Source organism: Salvelinus sp. IW2-2015, linkage group LG27 (assembly GCF_002910315.2).
Source record: "Salvelinus sp. IW2-2015 linkage group LG27, ASM291031v2, whole genome shotgun sequence".
In the NCBI taxonomy this organism is placed as follows: Eukaryota; Metazoa; Chordata; class Actinopteri; order Salmoniformes; family Salmonidae; genus Salvelinus; species Salvelinus sp. IW2-2015.
In genome coordinates, this window is record NC_036867.1 from 13,591,843 (window position 1) to 13,609,521 (window position 17,679).

The 17,679-nt window shown below is 41.8% G+C and overlaps 1 protein-coding gene across 2 annotated transcripts; it reads right to left on the reverse strand.

The window, feature by feature from the left end:
• Positions 1 to 3,963: 3,963 nt before the first annotated feature.
• On the reverse strand, positions 3,964 to 17,679 carry pxdc1b (PX domain containing 1b). 2 transcript variants are annotated; one of them, XM_023972817.2, is made up of 6 exons: positions 16,686 to 17,414; positions 11,123 to 11,214; positions 10,820 to 10,937; positions 10,211 to 10,334; positions 5,718 to 5,860; positions 3,964 to 4,091 (listed from the first exon to the last, which is right to left on the reverse strand). In XM_023972817.2, the coding sequence occupies exons 1-5, from the start codon at positions 16,939 to 16,941 to the stop codon at positions 5,737 to 5,739; spliced, it is 714 nt and encodes a 237-aa protein (XP_023828585.1). In that variant the 5' UTR covers positions 16,942 to 17,414; the 3' UTR covers positions 3,964 to 4,091; positions 5,718 to 5,736. The 2 variants fall into 2 exon arrangements, with proteins under 2 accessions (XP_023828585.1, XP_023828584.1); XM_023972816.2 differs by lacking the exon at positions 3,964 to 4,091 and adding an exon at positions 17,456 to 17,679 and having other exon boundaries at positions 5,180 to 5,860; positions 16,686 to 16,964.

Sequence of the window (17,679 nt, forward strand, 5' to 3'; positions counted from 1 at the left end):
AATAATTTGGTCTATTTACCCTTATTCATTTTGCCTACTGTCCTGACTTGGTGGTGCACATGTAGCCTATAACCTGTTTTAGAGAAATGTAATCATCAAAAATTGTAAGAGCTTTCATTGTCTGCTTATATGCCCCCTTTATTTATCCTACGGTTCTGACTTGGTGTACAGGGAGAACACTGTAAGAACGACCCATGTTCCGAATTATGTCGCTGTACATTTCAAAAGTGTTAAACAAATAGTTATATTGACTAATTCTGTCCTAGCTCGCTCATTAATATCTTAATCGAAATTACGGATTGCCTCTTATCCGCTTGTCGTCCCCTTATACCATAGTTTGTACATGTCAATTCTCATTAGAAACCACATTTGTTTCAGCAAGTCAGCCCTATCAGCTATGTTTTTTTAAAGGCAGTAAATGAGGCTGAATGAACTGTTTCGCTGATAGCCAGGTGTAGCAGTGGTAAGATGTTGGGACTGCTGTTGGGACAGCTTTATGTAGGCCCTAACAGTTTGTGGGCACCGTTTGTCACCGTTATAGTGCAATTCATGTATTGTTTAGTGTTGTGTTGTGCTGTGCTGTGTAGTGGGTTTGCTGGCATGCATCCACTTTTTTTTKTTTTGCCCAACCAAGATTTACATGTTAAAATCGCCACTGATTATTGATAAGAGCTAAATAAATTAGTAATCAATTTGGAGAAGGGGATTATAAATACACATAGTAATGGCATTGGATCATTTTTTCTTATGAGTCCTATAGACCAATGTGAAACCAGTCATATGAAAGCAACCTGAAAATCATATCAACATGACACGTATTGCAACTTTTCCACAGTGAAGTAGCCTAGGCTATAAATAGCTGTGCCACTATTCTGAATTTTAATTGTGTGCCCTCATAATTTGCTTAGATTAAATATTGAGACACAAGCTATAGGCTTCTGTAGGGCTGAACATGCCGAGCTTTAGAACGTTTTAATTATATGCCCAGGCTTTTCTCCTTTTTATTTGACCATTTGTATCATGTTAAATATTAACCACTGTCAGGAGCCATCGCCAGTAATACCCACATACAATTATATCTGTTACTTTAGTGTTTGTTTTCTTAAATTTGTAGCATACATTTTGAATCATTCCATTCCATTTAATTTGTCTGTCTTCCCTCTGTCACATCTGTGAAGTTCGCTAGCATTAGTGGATCATATTAGGCTAACGTTGTGCAATAATTTGGGACACGTAGCCTATTTGAATCACTATGGAACTCAGACCACATGTAGCAGGTTAAACCTGGAGCCTGCCGCACAGTTCACGACGACTGGACCGTTGTCATAGAGTTCCATGATTAGTGAAGATTAGAGGAGATTTATAGGACTATTGTTCAACCCCTATAGTACACTTTATTCCACCTTCCAATATTTTATGGAATGAACTTGAATATGACAACTTCAGGATGAATCAAAACACTTTATTTCTGATTCAGCAATATATTTCGTGCATAAAGGCATTCTGAATGATTCATACATACTTTCCAAACCTTAAAATGTGCCTATACAGTATAATCTACAAGATCAGAATATTTTTATCTACCAGTTGCTGTTGAAACTAAGACGCATGCATTTACTTAATGGCTTTCTTTCATTGGACCTATATTCTGAACCCAAGTCGGTTGACAAAATTGTAATTAAAGGTTTAAAGGTACACGTCTGTAAATAGTTTGCTTAATTAAGATAAATGTACTGAAAACCCTATTGAATGAAAAATCTATAAGAAAATCTGTTGGCCAGCAAATGGGAGGGTTTCCAGCATTGAATTAAATGTATTCAGTGCATGCAATGAAACCATGCAGGTGCATGAGGTAAGTCTGCATACCAACTACTGAGAAGTGTGTAAGAAAGGCGTGCATTTACAAAATTGAAATCAGCCCCTGAGAGTTTATAACTGTTTTACCCAGAGATAGAGGACTCATCTTTGTATCTGTGACAGCACGGGCAGCGCCATTGAGGCTATCTCCATTTTGAAGTAATCAATTTTCTTCTTCACGATTGGCTGATCCCTCCTGATGACTCAGTTGGACATGACTCTAACAGGTTCACCAGGAGAGATCAGCCAATGAAGTTGGAAGCCCCAGACAGTTTACATTAAAATGGTGGAAGCCCTCAATGGCACTGCCCATGCTAATACAGCCTTTTGGCCACTAGATACCTCTATCATTCTCTATGGTTTTACCATATAACCTAAAATATAAGGTTTTATTACTCCATTATTTATGTTTTGTTGTCATAGGAGTCTTTGTAGACAAACAATGTACATCCATGGACTTAAATAGATTCTGATTGTGTGTGTAATTCTGATACCTACCACAAGATAGCCCTGTTTCACACATCCTGAAGCTGTACGCCTTGAGTTGCAGTACCTGTTGATTTTCCATTCTTCCATTAAGGTATAACTCTCAGATATTGCCGCAATTATCAATTATGAATGTAACAGTCAAGGTACATTTATTACAAAACATCTTTAATATAATTGTTACATAGCCTGCCAATCATATGCAGAATGAATGATTCTAAGTATTAACCCTTGGCTTACAATGTCCGCACCCCTGCGGAAATCTAATTAACATTATACAAAAAAAACATAAAAATCTGTCTGTTTAAGCTAGAGATATTTTTTTTGAATGGGCTGCATCTCAATCCACCATCTGCCGATATCACCCATCCGCATCCGCGGTAAAAGGTGGCAGAGCTAGTGCAGTGTTTGTCAAACCATGAGACATCCCGAAAATCGGTCTCCTCACAAAAACATCTGTAGCGTCCGAACAGTTTGGCCTACAAACGATTGAAAAATGACTCTTACGAACACGACAATGTTCTCCGTTTTGCTCTACCATTCCCACCAGCCTCACAAGACTCGTCTGAAGTCAGTATATCCTCTTATGCCAACTTCTGTCTGTAGCGTCCGGAACGGTCGCCCCTCTGTGGAAAGCTGAGGCTCTCACAAACATGACGATGTTCTCCGTTTTGCTCTAGGACACCCACAAGCCTCACAAGACTGAAGGTCCCGGTACCAATTCAAATAATATATTGAAGTGTATATGGAGATAGCTTAGTGCCTAAAATAAGGGGATAAATACATGTTTTTAAAAAAGAGTTCCCTGATCTTTCTTATATCTCTCAGATATTCGACACACTTCAGAATAAACTTCTTTAGAATATTTTTTTTAATTATCTGTTCCATGTAGTGCATCTGTTATTCAATGCGTTTCTATTGGTTAATAACAGTAGGCCTAATGCCAAATTCAATGTTTCATCTAATATTTTGGGGGGGATAACTTAAAGAGCCTTAAAATTCAAAATCAAATAGCTAAATAATCCTTGGTATGACCATRTTATAACAATTCCATATGTTAGTTTAGAGCCCCCTGCAGACAGGATTTAGACTCTAGATTAATATAATTAATAATACTGAGCAGATACAGTATGTCTCACACTGGCCGTAAGCATATCAATAAGGTTACAAGGCGGGTCACGGTTAGCTTAGCGATATGACAGCCAGTCTGTCAAACATTTGGACTATAAAAATAAATAACCTCTTTAACATTATATTAAATTAGAAAATCCTTGTAATAAAACAAAACAAAAAGCATCATCTTCCAAATGATCACACTGATGTCGGACTTTGTTGAACTTGACATACTGGTGTGTTCAAAGCGTGTGGCGGAGAGACCAGAGTACTGGAGTTTGGTTGGGTACTCCTGAGGCCACGCGGGATTGGTTGAGTACCGTTTAGCCATGACTGGTGGATGGATGGATGGATGCATGCACACTGCACAAGGTCCTTCACGAATCAATGTCTACGTTCTAGACTGACTCGGAACAGAAATGAATACAATCAACTGTTCCATACATAATGTATAATTTTCCTTTTAAATAGTCCAGTTCCTTATTTCAGCATAGAGTTGCTAGTGGTGGGATTTTCCTTCTCTCCTAGGGAGCATTAAGAAGGATGTGGTGCCATTTCTCCAACGCAGCCAGTCAACAGAACCACCTCCAGTGCCCAAAAATATGTGCTTTTCCTCCTCTTTAGGCTCTCTGCCTCTGAGAAAATAGAGAAGAAAGCAGGAAGAMAAAAAAAAAGTGGGATAGTATCACATGTTGAGAAAGARCTGGGTTTTCTCACGGGCTGAGCAATGGGCATGACTGTGTTGCTAACTAGGGGAGGGGAGTTTAGGGTCGGGTAAAGGCCCCATGTGCCAAGTTTCAGAATGTTCAGCGACTGTGGATTCAGGGGAGGGCAAACCCCTGTGGCTACAGAACAATACAGAGCAGAGGAAGACAGACAGCTAGCTAGCTACGTAGCTACATACCCAGTAGCCAGAGGGCTCAATGCTGCTGCAGCTTCACACAGAGAAAAGCTAGACTCACTTCTGTAGGGAGACAGGGACACGTGTGATCGACTAAACAAGTTACCACTACATCTACAGGACTGCTGAATGTGCAGACAGCTGGAAAACCTTCAATGGAAACAAATGCTGAGTCAATTATTTTGTTTTTTTAATCTTTAATTTGACTTGAAATGTGGACAGAAACAATGTTGGGGCATGCCATATTTTCAAATGTGCCATTCCCACATGTTTGGTGTCAAATGATGTCTTATTTAGTGATATTGGGGAAAATCGTGTTGTGGCTGTGGTTAAACTGATGTTTATTTGCCGAACAGGAAGAGAAAAATCCAGTGTTGGCCTAAATTCCCTTAGTGGTTTTCCACACAACATTGTCATTTGTTTTCTTTAGAAACAGAAGATTTGTTCCTCCAGTGGCTGGCTGCGCTGCCGACTCCCACACAGAGACTATAGTCAGCTGTTGGACTGAGTTGTAGAATTACAGTAGCCTATAAAGCATAATACAGGGTCTGACATGGCCTTGCTTGAACCAGCAAAACACTCACTATGCACATGATAACAATCCCCTAGATGAAGATTACTCAACTGTTACATTTTTGCTACTCAAACCAAWCTGGTACTGTCATTCATACAGTGATGTAGTGTTCTGATTTTATGTTTTGAACACAATAACATCCCTAACCTGTCATCCTAACAATAGGTTTGGTGAAGAAAAGTTACATTGAACCAAAAAAAGTTAATTTCCCATTCAATCCCAATTAGAAAAGTCAAACTATCACTCCACATAAAACGMCAATCTTTCATAATACTGGTTGTAATGACAACACTGCAGTTTAAGGCTGATACTGAACAKAGTTCTATGAAGTACACCAAGTTCAATCCCACAGAAAACTATAATGCACAATTGTGGAGGAGAGAGGACACAGGAAGCAGTTTGATCAGCAAGAAATGGGCAATCTCCTTATAACCCCATCTTGAGACATCAACTTGAGGATAGAGGATGAGGCACACTGGTGATATCACAGACATTGGACTTTGTAAGCCAGTGATATTAAATCTCTCTCTATACAATCTTTCTGTGAGTAACACTACAGTCTGTGTGTCTGTCTGTCCATACAGCCGCTGAACCCCAGGATCTGCTCTCCGATTCGACAGAGACAAAGCTGCCATGACAAACGTTGGCCTATAAGCAGCAGTAGCAAAGTTAATAGGTGCAGCTACTGAAACATTTGTGGCCAACATGCTGGACAGAGCTGTCCACAGCTAGGTCACATGACATGGTTTGGTTTCTGACAGCATCTGAGCAGGCAGTGATGCTAACCGTCAGCCATGTTGGCTCCTCATTCCAGGATGTCCGTCTCAAAGGGGACCAGATGGTAGTAAGACAGGTTTGTGACGTAGGCATCTGAGTCATCGTCACTGATGTCTGGTTCCACCGTCAGGAACTCCCTGCCATCCTCGTACCTAAGAGAGGAAAACGCCAGACATGGGTATCACTCAACTCACTGGGCACACACTGGTTGAATCATAGTTGTTTCCACGTCCTATGATTTCAATTACGTTAAATCAATGTGGAATAGATGTTGAATTGACATCTGTGCCCAGTAGGAATGGACCAAGTGGTCAACCCATACTAAGACACTAAATCTACTAAAACATGTGTTCAATATACTGAATCCAAACAGCAAAGCACTATACAACATCATGAAATTATCTTCCAATCTTGCCTACATTCCTTTATTTACAATAGCATCACCATCCCACTGCTGTGATGAATTCTAACTATAGGTAAAATTGTCTTGTATGATATGATCCTGCACTTGTGTAACATTCACTTTTTTTCCTTTTAAATTTCACCTTTATTTAACCAGGTAGGCCAGTTGAGAACAAGTTCTCATTTACAACTGCACCTGGCCAAGATAAAGCAAAGCAGTCCGACAAAACACAGTTACAAACAAACGTACASTCAATAACACAATAGAAAAATCAATGTACAGTGTGTGCAAATGTAGGGAGGTAAGGCAATAAATAGGCCATGGAGGTGAAATAATTACAATTTAGCATTAACACTGGAATGACAGATGTGCAAGTAGAGAATAGAGATACTGGGGTACAAAAGTGCAAGAGGATAAGTAACAATATGGGGATGAGGTAATTGGGTGTGCTATTTACAGATTGGCTGTATACAGGTACAGTGATCTGTAAGCTGCTCTGACAGCTGATGCTTAAACTTAGAGAGGGAGATATAAGACTCCAGCTTCAGTGATTTTTGCAATTTGTTCCAGTCATTGGCAGCAGAGAATTGGAAGGAAAGGCGGCCAAAGAAAGCGTTGGCTTTGGGGATGACGAGTGAAATATACCTGCTGGAGCGCGTGCTACGTGTGGGTGTTGCTATGGTGACCAGTGAGCTGAGATAAGGCGGGGCTTTACCTAGCAGTGACTGGTAGATGACCTGAATCCAGTGGGTTTGGCGAGGAGTATGAAGCGAGGGCCAGCCAACGAGAGCGTACAGGTCGCAATGGTGGGTAGTGTATGGGGCTTTGGTGACAAAACGGATGGCACTGTGATAGACTGCATCCAATTTGTTGAGTAGAGTGTTGGAGGCTATTTTGTAAATTATATCGTCGAAGTCAAGGATCGGTGGGATGGTCAATTTTACAAGGGCATCTTTGGCAGCATGAGTGAAGGATGCTTTGTTGCAAAATAGGAAGCCGATTCTAGATTTAATTTTGGATTGGAGATGCTTAATGTGAGTCTGGAAGGAGAGTTTACAGTCTAACCAGATACCTAGGTATTTGTAATTGTCCACATATTKTAAGTCAGAACCACCCAGAGTAGTGATGCTGAACGAGCGGGCAGGTGCGGGCAGCGATCGGTTGAAGAGCATGCATTTAGTTTTACTTGCATTTAAGAGCAGTTGGAGGCAACGGAAGGAGAGCTGTATGGCATTGAAGCTCGTCTGGAGGTTTGTTAACACAGTGTCCAAAGAAGGGCCAGAAGTATACAGAATGGTCTTGTCTGCGTAGAGGTGGATCAGAGAATCACCAGCAGTAAGAGCGACATCATTGATATATACAGAGAAAAGAGTCGGCCCGAGAATTGAACCCTGTGGCACCCCCATAGAGACTGCCAGAGGTCCAGACAACAGGCCCTCTGATTTGACACACTGAACTATATCAGAGAAGTAGTTGGTGAACCAGGCGAGGCAGTCATTTGAGAAACCAAGGTTGTTTAGTCTGCCGATAAGAATGTGGTGATTGACAGAGTCGAAAGCCTTGGCCAGGTCGATGAATACGGCTACACAGTAATGTCTCTTATCGATGGCGGTTATGATATRGTTTKGGACCTTGAGCGTGGCTGAGGTGGACCCATGACCAGCTCTGAAACCAGATTGCATAGCGGAGAAGGTACGGTGGGATTCGAAATGGTCGGTAATCTGTTTGTTAACTTTGCTTTCGAAGACCTTAGAAAGGCAGGGTAGGGTAGATATAGGTCTGTAGCAGTTTGGGTCTAGAGTGTCTCTCCCTTTGAAGAGGGAGATGATCACGACAGCTTTCCAATCTTTGGGAATCTCAGACGATACGAAAGAGGTTGAACAGGCTAGTAATAGCAACAATTTCGGCAGATAATTTTAGAAAGAGAGGGTCCAGATTGTCTAGCCTGGCTGATTTGTAGGGGTCCAGATTTTGCAGCTCTTTCATAACATCAGCTATCTGGATTTGGGTGAAGGAGAAATGGGGGAGGCTTGGGAGAGTTGCTGTGGGGGGTGCCGGGCAGTTGACCGTGGTAGGGGTAGCCAGGTGGAAAGCATAGCCAGCCGTAGAAAAATGCCTCTTGAAATTCTCAATTCTAGTGGATTTATCGGTGGTGACAGTGTTTCCTAGCCTCAGTGCAATGGGCAGCTGGGAGGAGGTGTTCTTATTCTCCATGGACTTGTGTCCCAGAACTTTTTTGAGTTTGTGCTACAGGATGCAAATTTCTGTTTGAAAAAGCTAGCCTTAGCTTTCCTAACTGCCTGTGTATATTGGTTCCTAACTTCCCTGAAAAGTTGCATATCACGGGGGCTATTCGATGCTAATGCAGTACGCCACAGGATGATTTTGTGCTGGTCAAGGGCAGTCGGGTCTGGAGTGAACCAAGGGCTATATCTGTTCCTGGTTAAAAAAATAATAATGGGGCATGCTAATTTAAGATGGCGAGGAAGGCACTTTTAAAGAATAACCAGGCATCCTTTACTGACGGGATGAGGTCAGTATCATTCCAGGATACCCCGGCCAGGTCGATTAGAAAGGCCTGCTCGCTGAAGTGTTTTAGGGAGCGTTTGACAGTGAGGAGGGGTGGTCGCTTGACCACAGACCCATTACGGATGCAGGCAATGAGGCAGTAATCGCTGAGATCTTGGTTGAAAACAGCAGAGGTGTATTTGGAGGGCAGGTTGGTTAGGATGAGATCTATGAGGGTGCCCATGTTTACGGATTTGGGGTTGTACCTGGTAGGTTCATTGATAATTTGTGTGAGATTGAGGGCATCAAGCTTAGATTGTAGGATGGCCTGGGTGTTAAGCATGTCCCAGTTTAGGTCACCTAGCAGCACGAGCTCTGAAGATAGATTGGGGCAATCAATTCACATATGGTGTCCAGGTCACAGCTGGGGGCAGAGGGTGGTTTATAGCAAGCGGCAAGGGTGAGAGACTTGTTTCTGGAAAGGTGGATTTTTAAAAGTAGAAGCTCGAATTGTTTGGGTACAGACCTGGATAATAAGACAGAACTCTGCAGGCTATCTCTGCAGTAGATTGCAACTCCGCCCACTTTGGCAGTTCTATCTTGGCGGAAAATGTTATAGTTTGGGATGGAAATTTTAGGGGTTTTGGTGGTCTTCCTAAGCCAGGATTCAGACATGGCTAAGACATCCGGGTTGGCAGAGTGTGCTAAAGCAGTGAATAAAACAAACTTAGGGAGGAGGCTTCTAATGTTAACATGCATMAAACCAAGGCTTTRAAGGTTACWGAAGTCAACAAATGAGATCACCTGGMGAATAGGAGTGGAGCTAGGCACTGCAGGTCCTGGATTAACCTCTACATCACCAAAGGAGGAGTAGGATAAGGGTACGGCTAAAGGCTATAAGAACTGGTCGTCTAGTACGTTCGGAACAGAGTAAAAGGAGCAGGTTTCTGGGCTCGATATAATAGATTCAAGGCATAATGTACAGACAAAGGTCTGACTGCTACGCCATCTTGGTATCACTTGAGCAATATGACATTTCCGCATTGTAATATTTGGTGAAAAGTATTTTGTTGTGGAGACTGAYTAAAGGCCCCTCCCTAGCTTCCCTCCTCACACCCCACCCAGGGAAGGAAGAGGMGCACTGAGACATTTCCTGAGGGGGACCCTGGAACCGCTTTGAAATTCAAGGAATGCATGGTACTCACATACTCAAAAGGGCACACACAAACACTTGTGATCCTAAAAGGTCCCTGTAGGTGTGTGTGTAGTAAAGAGAATGTGAACTATACGAAAAGTAACAGGATATATCATGTTTGTATAAAATAGGCCTAAATTCAGGAGAAAACCTGAATGACTGAGGTTGAAGAATAAAATGGGCTTAACGTGTGATACTGCCATGCATCTCTGGTTTTGTGGTGCAGGGAGTTACAACATTTGTTTAGAAATATAAAAATAACTACCGCACACACAATTTCACCTCTGTTATGAGGTTGAAGAAATGCCCATTTGTCTCAATACACAATGACATTGATACTGACTGGTAAGGTGAATCTAACAGGTAAAAGAAGTCGTAAAGTCACGTGTTACTTACAGGTGTTCTGCAGAGCCAGCAGCAGAGTCAGTGGATGAGGGTCTCTCTTCGTCCTGTGGCAGACTCTCATCAAACACGATTGTCTCAGTGTTGGCCAGACAGAAGCCATTGGAACGCATGATCTCTGTAGGGCACAGAACACATTCTACAGTTTAGGACATGAACAGTCTACCCCATGTTTTGTCTGTTGTTTATATGTCCTGTAAGGAATTCTTTATAACGCAAGGCACATTTCTGTGAAAACAGACAARACAATTCCAGCTTATCTTATCCTATATTAACCATTACTCAGAGGTTTCCTGGTTCGGAAGTCAAGTGGGGCATGCTGTTGTTGTTGAATTGCATTGGTTGTTTGGGTGGTTAAAAGGAAAGTTACTCRGTTTTTTWWTTTTATTTAACTAGGCAAGTCAGTTAAGAACCAATTCTTATTTACAATGACAGCCTACCCGTCATGGCCGGTTGTGATACAGCCTGGAATCAAACCAGGGTCTGTAGTGATGCCTCTAGCACTGAGATGCAGTGCCTTAGACCGCTGCGCCACTCGGGAGCCCCAGTTAATACTGGGAAGAAAGCGGAGTGTTTTCCCTGTGTTTCACCACGAATCAATACCTGATATCTTGTATGGACTCTGGAAGCATGGCTGGATCTTGTGGACYTTGTCATTCTTCAGCACTTGGTCCAGCGGTGATCGCTCAAAGAATGTCAACACCACCTCTGACCTAGAATACTGTGGAGAAAGACAGTACAGATAGTATGAGCATGGGTTCTATTTAGGAGAACCATACACAATGCATTATAACTAATCTGAGTCAAATGTGGTATGTTGGAAGGTGTATAAATGAATAGGTTTGCATACAAGTTAATCAAATCCAAATGTGTACAGAGGGCGGTACTAGACTAGTAGTGACCCACCTTCCATGGCATGTTGATGGCATTCTTAAGTAGCTTCTCCACCTCATTTAGTTTCAGCTCAATGTCATTGGCCTCTTTAATCTTAACCAGACCTAAACACAAAATGACACAAACATAACGCAGAGTCAATGGTTATTACATGGTTATTACCACTTTTATTGTATTAATCTCACAACTGAAAAGCTTAGGTCTCAAGTAAATTCTCAGGTAACAAACAAGGTACACATTTAAAGTCGATTTGATTCCCAAGACAAACCACACGCCATCATTTCGAGACAGCCTGAGCTTTCAGACCAAAATAACTCTCCTACTGAGAGAACATGAGGCAAATCCTATATGTGCATCCACCATAACAATAGGGCAGCTACTTTGACCTTTGCGTCAACTAGCATCTTATCTATCCACAGGACAGGACACACAACAAAGGCTAAATGGGAGGAGGGCCCAATTCAACTTTACTCATGTAAAAAAGGTTGCCAAAAAATATATAATTGAAAAGGTGGCAATCAGTTAAATGAGAACCTTTTATATTCACAATGCTCCTGTGATATTTGTTCTGGGCATGGCAAGTGCAGAGAAACACAAATAGACCTCTAAGTTAAGTGGACATAGTTTTAAGAGCACGCAACTGCACGTGTCACAAATAGGGTAACCAGCAAGAATGCCAACATGGCTCAGTAAATGCTAGGTAATAGGCAGCACAGAATCTGTAAAGTGGTAACAGCAGAATATAGGGAAACTGCAGTATAGACGTACAGAACACCCATCTACCTCAGCAGCATGACACATGGATTAACAATGCAAGGTATAAGAGAGGATTTAGAAGCTGGGTGGAAAGTTTCACTTCGGGAATAAGCACTAGCAATGAGGACTTTAATATTGGCAAAGTATGAGATGRACAAGGGATACATCTGAAAACATGTCCAAAAAAAGAGTGGAAAGTAGCCTGCTTAGTTGGTTTGGACCTATAATAAACAGGGGGATGTGTGAGGTGAATAWGTACTTAAGCCTTTACAATCCAATGATGCAGAGTGAAAACGAGTGACRATGACTCATTAGTTCTGCTTTCCAGTTCCAACTAGTCCCAAAATATCATGTACGGCCATTCATAGTCATGATGACTACGATAGTGAGGTTGATGATGACGATCCTCCAGAAAACTACTGATGAGGTCTGGCTGAGGTGATGCGACTAGTACGCACGATGCAGCCACAGAGCTGCTCCCTTCGGATAGATAGAGGGCTGCGTACGAGGATGTGAGGCAGCGCTCTGCTGATGTAACAATCTCATTCATTTCTAATGGCCCATAGTCATGACATTATGCCCCAGGGTTTGAGGAGTGATTAGGTCATGAAATGGTTGTTTTTGGTAAAAAAAACAAGTAGTGCACACTGTATAGGGAATATGATGCAATTTGAGAGGCACCCATTGAATCCCCCACCCAGGGCTGTACCTCACAGGGTTCCAGGATCATATTCTTCTTTTTAAGAGATATAAACAGCTCGGTTTGTCCAAACCAGCAAGAGCCTATAAAAAAAAGATATAACGACCAATAAGTGCTTGTTTGTCTGCAAATAAGAGGTTTATTGWTTTTTTTAAATCATAGGCTTAGACGTATGATTAGTATTCTTGGTTATGTCATGGTAGAGTTAGTGTGCCATTTTGAATATTATATGGTCTTCTCTTCTTTATTGGATGTTTCATTTGAAAGACATGCCTAATAACCCTGGGAGCATAGCCTCAAGGAAAAAGCAACAAATCTACGCCACACATGGCGGTTGCCCAAATGCAACAAACATGAAGATAACTGTCCTCAGACAACTCGAAACCGCCTCGCTGTTTTCCATGTAAACAGATGTTTGGAAATCTGTCCACAGGATTTCACCTTTGATATGGAAACGTGAGCAACATGAGCGCTGGCGTGGAAAGCCAAAATAAAGTTGTAGATTTAAAATGGAACACAACCACTAAACATATTCCTCTCTCAATTAATTATATTTCAAATTTGAAGCTAAATGTATAGAAATGGTGGTCATCTGAAAATAAGCCATGAAATATTTTGAAACTAAAACCAGCTGTGTTTGTTCCGACCAGGCTCCCTGAGTGCATGTCCTCACTTCCTGTGGAAGAGTCKATTTCCTGTCTCCACTTCCTGGAATCTCGTTGAAGAGGGAAACACTAAACTTGTGTTTTCTGTTCTGCTTGTGTAACACTATAAGTATGGGGCCAAATTGGTCTAATAATTGTACCAGCATTCTGGCCATTCAAACTGTTCCCATGTGCACATCAAAGAATTTGCCTGTAGCCAAGAAATAGGCCAACAGTAGTTCATAGCCTACATTTAGTTGGCTGAGGAACACTGCACAGATACTGCTAGTATCTTTACCAACAAAAATCTATGTTTTCCTGCCCATTGTCACGAGCATATTATTACTTTCTCGTTTTTTTAAGTGTAGCTACAACCATTTATGGTAATGGATTTCGTAATTAAACAGGCTTACAATGCCATGAAAAAGTGTAGCTACACAATTAAAACTACTTCATGTGATACCTGTTTGTGCTGCCATTTGCATATCAACCATGGCAGGAGGACAGACAACATGACAGGAAGCATGAGCCTCCACATCATCCTTACACATGATATTTCAACATTTATAAGACATTATCAACAGCTATTTCACAATAACATCCTACAGCACAMCAGACCGGCCCATGTCAGCATGATACTACAACATTATAGCCTTTAGTAGTGTCATGTACTGCAACATTATCTAACCACCATCTCCCCGGTTAGATGAGTATGTTCCATAAGGTGTTGCCGTTTGATTATTAGATACAGAGCACCAAATTCCATAAGTCTTAGGTTAAGCCTTTAAACAGAGTTCTCGGCTGTCCTCTCCGTCACCAGTCTGAGTCAGTTATGTCTAGATGTTTGGGCGGTGCCCTCGTGACTGGCTCTCATGCCAGCAGAACCAGCACATCACTTCCTGTCTGTGATGCCCACTCCAGGGTCACATGTCAGGTGACTGATGATGAAGGCCTAAGCAGGCCACAGTAGGGGTTAGCCTAAATATAGGAGGCCCACTCCTTCAGCAAGGCCTGTATATCACCCTCTCACCACAATGACCTCAGCCTGAAAGTTCCCTAGAAGTTCTGCACGCCTCTCTTGTTGCCTAGGTACAGCACAGAKACAAGAGTAGGGCCAGAAACAGTGTGAATAAAGAACACAGCGTATGGAAGCAAGGACAGCTCGAGCTAGGTCCACTTTTCATCTGAGTGCCAATTAGAAGACGGATCTAAATAAAATATCGAGCCGAGGTGGTAATTAAAGGGCATGGGGAAACGGAATGGGATTAATCTGTGGCCAGCTATCCATCACTGACATGATTCAACTCTACTTGGATGAAGTCCCTATTTCAATACCCATCTCCCTCCATTCGTATCTCAAACAACAAGACATGAGAATGGACGATGAGACACCAGGAAAAGAAGAAGTGCAAAATMAGTCGTTTTGCATCACACACAGCCGAGAAAGGAGAAGAGACAATCCTCAGCAGTGACAGCTATTTCTGTGTATGGGAAGGAAGCAGAGCATTCCAGTCGCCACAAAAAGGCTGGCGTGGGGGGACAGTTTACAAAACACACTTGCTGTAGGCTGAGCGGACACAGACAAAATAGAAGTACCAGAGAGGCTGTGCAGGGTGAACACCCAGCTATCACATTTGGTTCCTTGGAAGTTGTGGGAACATACGTTTTTGGTTTCRCATTGGTTCTGGGAACGAAGCCATAAGGTTCATGACTGACAAAACTGAACGTTTTTTAAACGTTCTGAGAACAAAATATTTTMGGGGGGCCTGTTCTGGGAATGTAAATTTTTAGGTATAGCAGGGAGGTTCCTTTCACTGAATGTTTCAATAAGACTTTTAATAACACTGCTAGCTTAGTTTGGGATAACTGTTTTCAACTCCAAGCAGATAAACATTTATTTGCTTATGCTTTAATCATGCAAACACATATTTTTTTTTATCGTGGCATGGCATCAGTGAGATTCAAACATATGATATCCTGTTCTCTATCCATGGAATTAGCCCACTGCGCCACCAGAATGGAGCTGGCCTGCCATGTTTTTTGTTGTTGTTTTTTTTACTCATACGAAGCTGTTCATTTTAGTCTATTCAAAAAGGCTCTGCTTCATTTCAAAGGAAATAAGCACACATTAAGATCAGGTGTGGCCAATTAGTGGGCGTGGCCAACAGAGCTGCAGAAAATGTTATGCGGAAGTACAGAAATTCACACAGAAGAACGTTGTTTCTTAACATTCTCTGAACATTGACTTGAAACAGAACCACGTGGAAACCTGCAGAAAGTGTTGTGCTGAAGAACCACGCTCTCACCAAGCTCTAAGAAACATATGGTTCTCAGAATGTTATGTGCTAGCTGGGCATAGACGTGGCATGAGCTGGGCATCCTGCCAGACAGCACCCAGCCTGGGCAATGTCAGAAAACCATCGTGACAGACAGGGCAGCAAGAGGTACACAACCCAGGGCCGTGTGTTTGGCTTTCATGTGTCACAATCCTTTCCAACTGTCTGAGGGTTCTGTTTATCTTTACCCATTACTACGGGATAGGATCTGCTTCTATTGCAGAACAAGCTGGTCAACAATTCAATCACGCAGGACATACAGTAGATTAGCCAAATCAAAACCTAAACATTTGATAAKATTTCATGTATTATTGAAATGGTCCACAAACACTCGATAGGGGGAGTAACTGAGCCTTTCAGCGTTGCCTCAACATTATTAAAGCCAATATGCAATGGATAGGKCACCTCCTGATTTATCCAAAATGTTCACTGACAAATCCACACATTAACCTTTTCCAATATGATTTTCATTTTGGCAGTTAGCCTGTGCTATTATAAACCTAACCCATAGCCTCCAGCTCTGAAAACCAAACAACCAAAAAGGTGCTGCTGATAAGTGATAAAGGATAGCCTAGTGATAGCCAGTTAAATCAGTCCTATTGCTCTTGACTTAAGTTCCAGTCAATCATGTTAGGGGGTTCCCAGAGAACCTAAAACAGTATCCGGAATCATGTAGACCAAAGAGCAGCTATTTGATAGGTCTGGTATTATGTGTCACTCCAAAGTGGACCCAATCAATTATTAAACGGACAGTGTCTACCTGGGTCATGAAAACAACAATTAGTCCTTATTTATCCACTGTATCAACTGATCTATCTATATCAAATGTGCCCATATAATTCCCACCTGTCAAAAATGCCCATTTGAATACAATAATTAATGACAAAGTTCTCAACACTTCAAAACATTGGCTGATCTTTTTTTAATTTTTTTTACTAATTGGTCTTTTCACCAATCACATCAGCTATGAAAAAGAGCTGATGTGAAAAGATCMTATGTGATTGGTCAAAAGGCCAATTAGTAGAAAAAACATCTGAATTGTATTGTGGCTATTGTCTTCAAAGGACCATATAATTCATTACTTAATTTATTAATTGATTAAACCCAATTTCCAGTGGCATGGGGTACACTATACCAACCTTCTATAAGCGGGGACTTGGATAGAGCTCTTCTGTCCTCAGGGAATGATTCAACCAGTCTTTTGAACAATCTCCCAAAATCTGAATAACTCCTGTGCAAATACAAAACGTTTCTGTCTGACCACTCGGTTCTGATCTCGTAGAATTCTTCTTCCTCTCCTCGCTGACTTATGATCAGTCTACGGATCCCGTTCACCCAGCAATCCTTGACAAACATGTTGACCAGAGACGTCCCCTCGAATATCGCCGATGCCATTCCTCAGCAGTCAGTCCAGCATTCTGAGAAGGAGTGGGACGTTGTAGTGAAGTCATGGACTTTGGAATAACATTGCCCACCATGAACCGGGTAAAATAACTATTTCAAATAAATCATTAACTTGTAGGCATATGGGGGGACATGCTAATATAAGGAATAGTGGCCAAGACCACGTCAAAAACCTCCGTCATAACTCTAAAACCGTTACAATGTAGAAAACCAACAAAATGACTTCAGTTTCGCTTGCTCAGCCCATCACAGACGCAGTCTTAAACGTGGCACTGTCACCGCCTTCATAGTCATTCGTCACCACGGGGTAAGAAAATAATGAGTTTTTACTTGATAATCCTCCCAGAATTCAAAWGGACTCGAAAAAAGCTACTTAGCTGTTGTTCAATTACAATGATTTATTTACTAGTCCACTTTAAGTTCAGGGTCACAGATGATGACGCCTTAGAACAGTTAGTTGCCCTTCCCAAAATGATGTTAGTATATTGTTCTTTTATCGTCTTACTGTTCTTCTACGAGTCTTCTGATTAACTTCATGCGTAGAAGTGAATGCAAAAGAGTTGCAAATTCGATGTGCTGTTCTTCAGTGCGTTACTCCCCTGACAAGTTTGTCGAGGTTTGCCTTTAGAGGATGCATCTTGCACACTGATTCCAGAGTTGACGGCTTTTGTCGCTCAGGCGAAAAATATCCGTCGGTTTCCTCCCCTCGCAGAAGTTGACTCCTCTCTC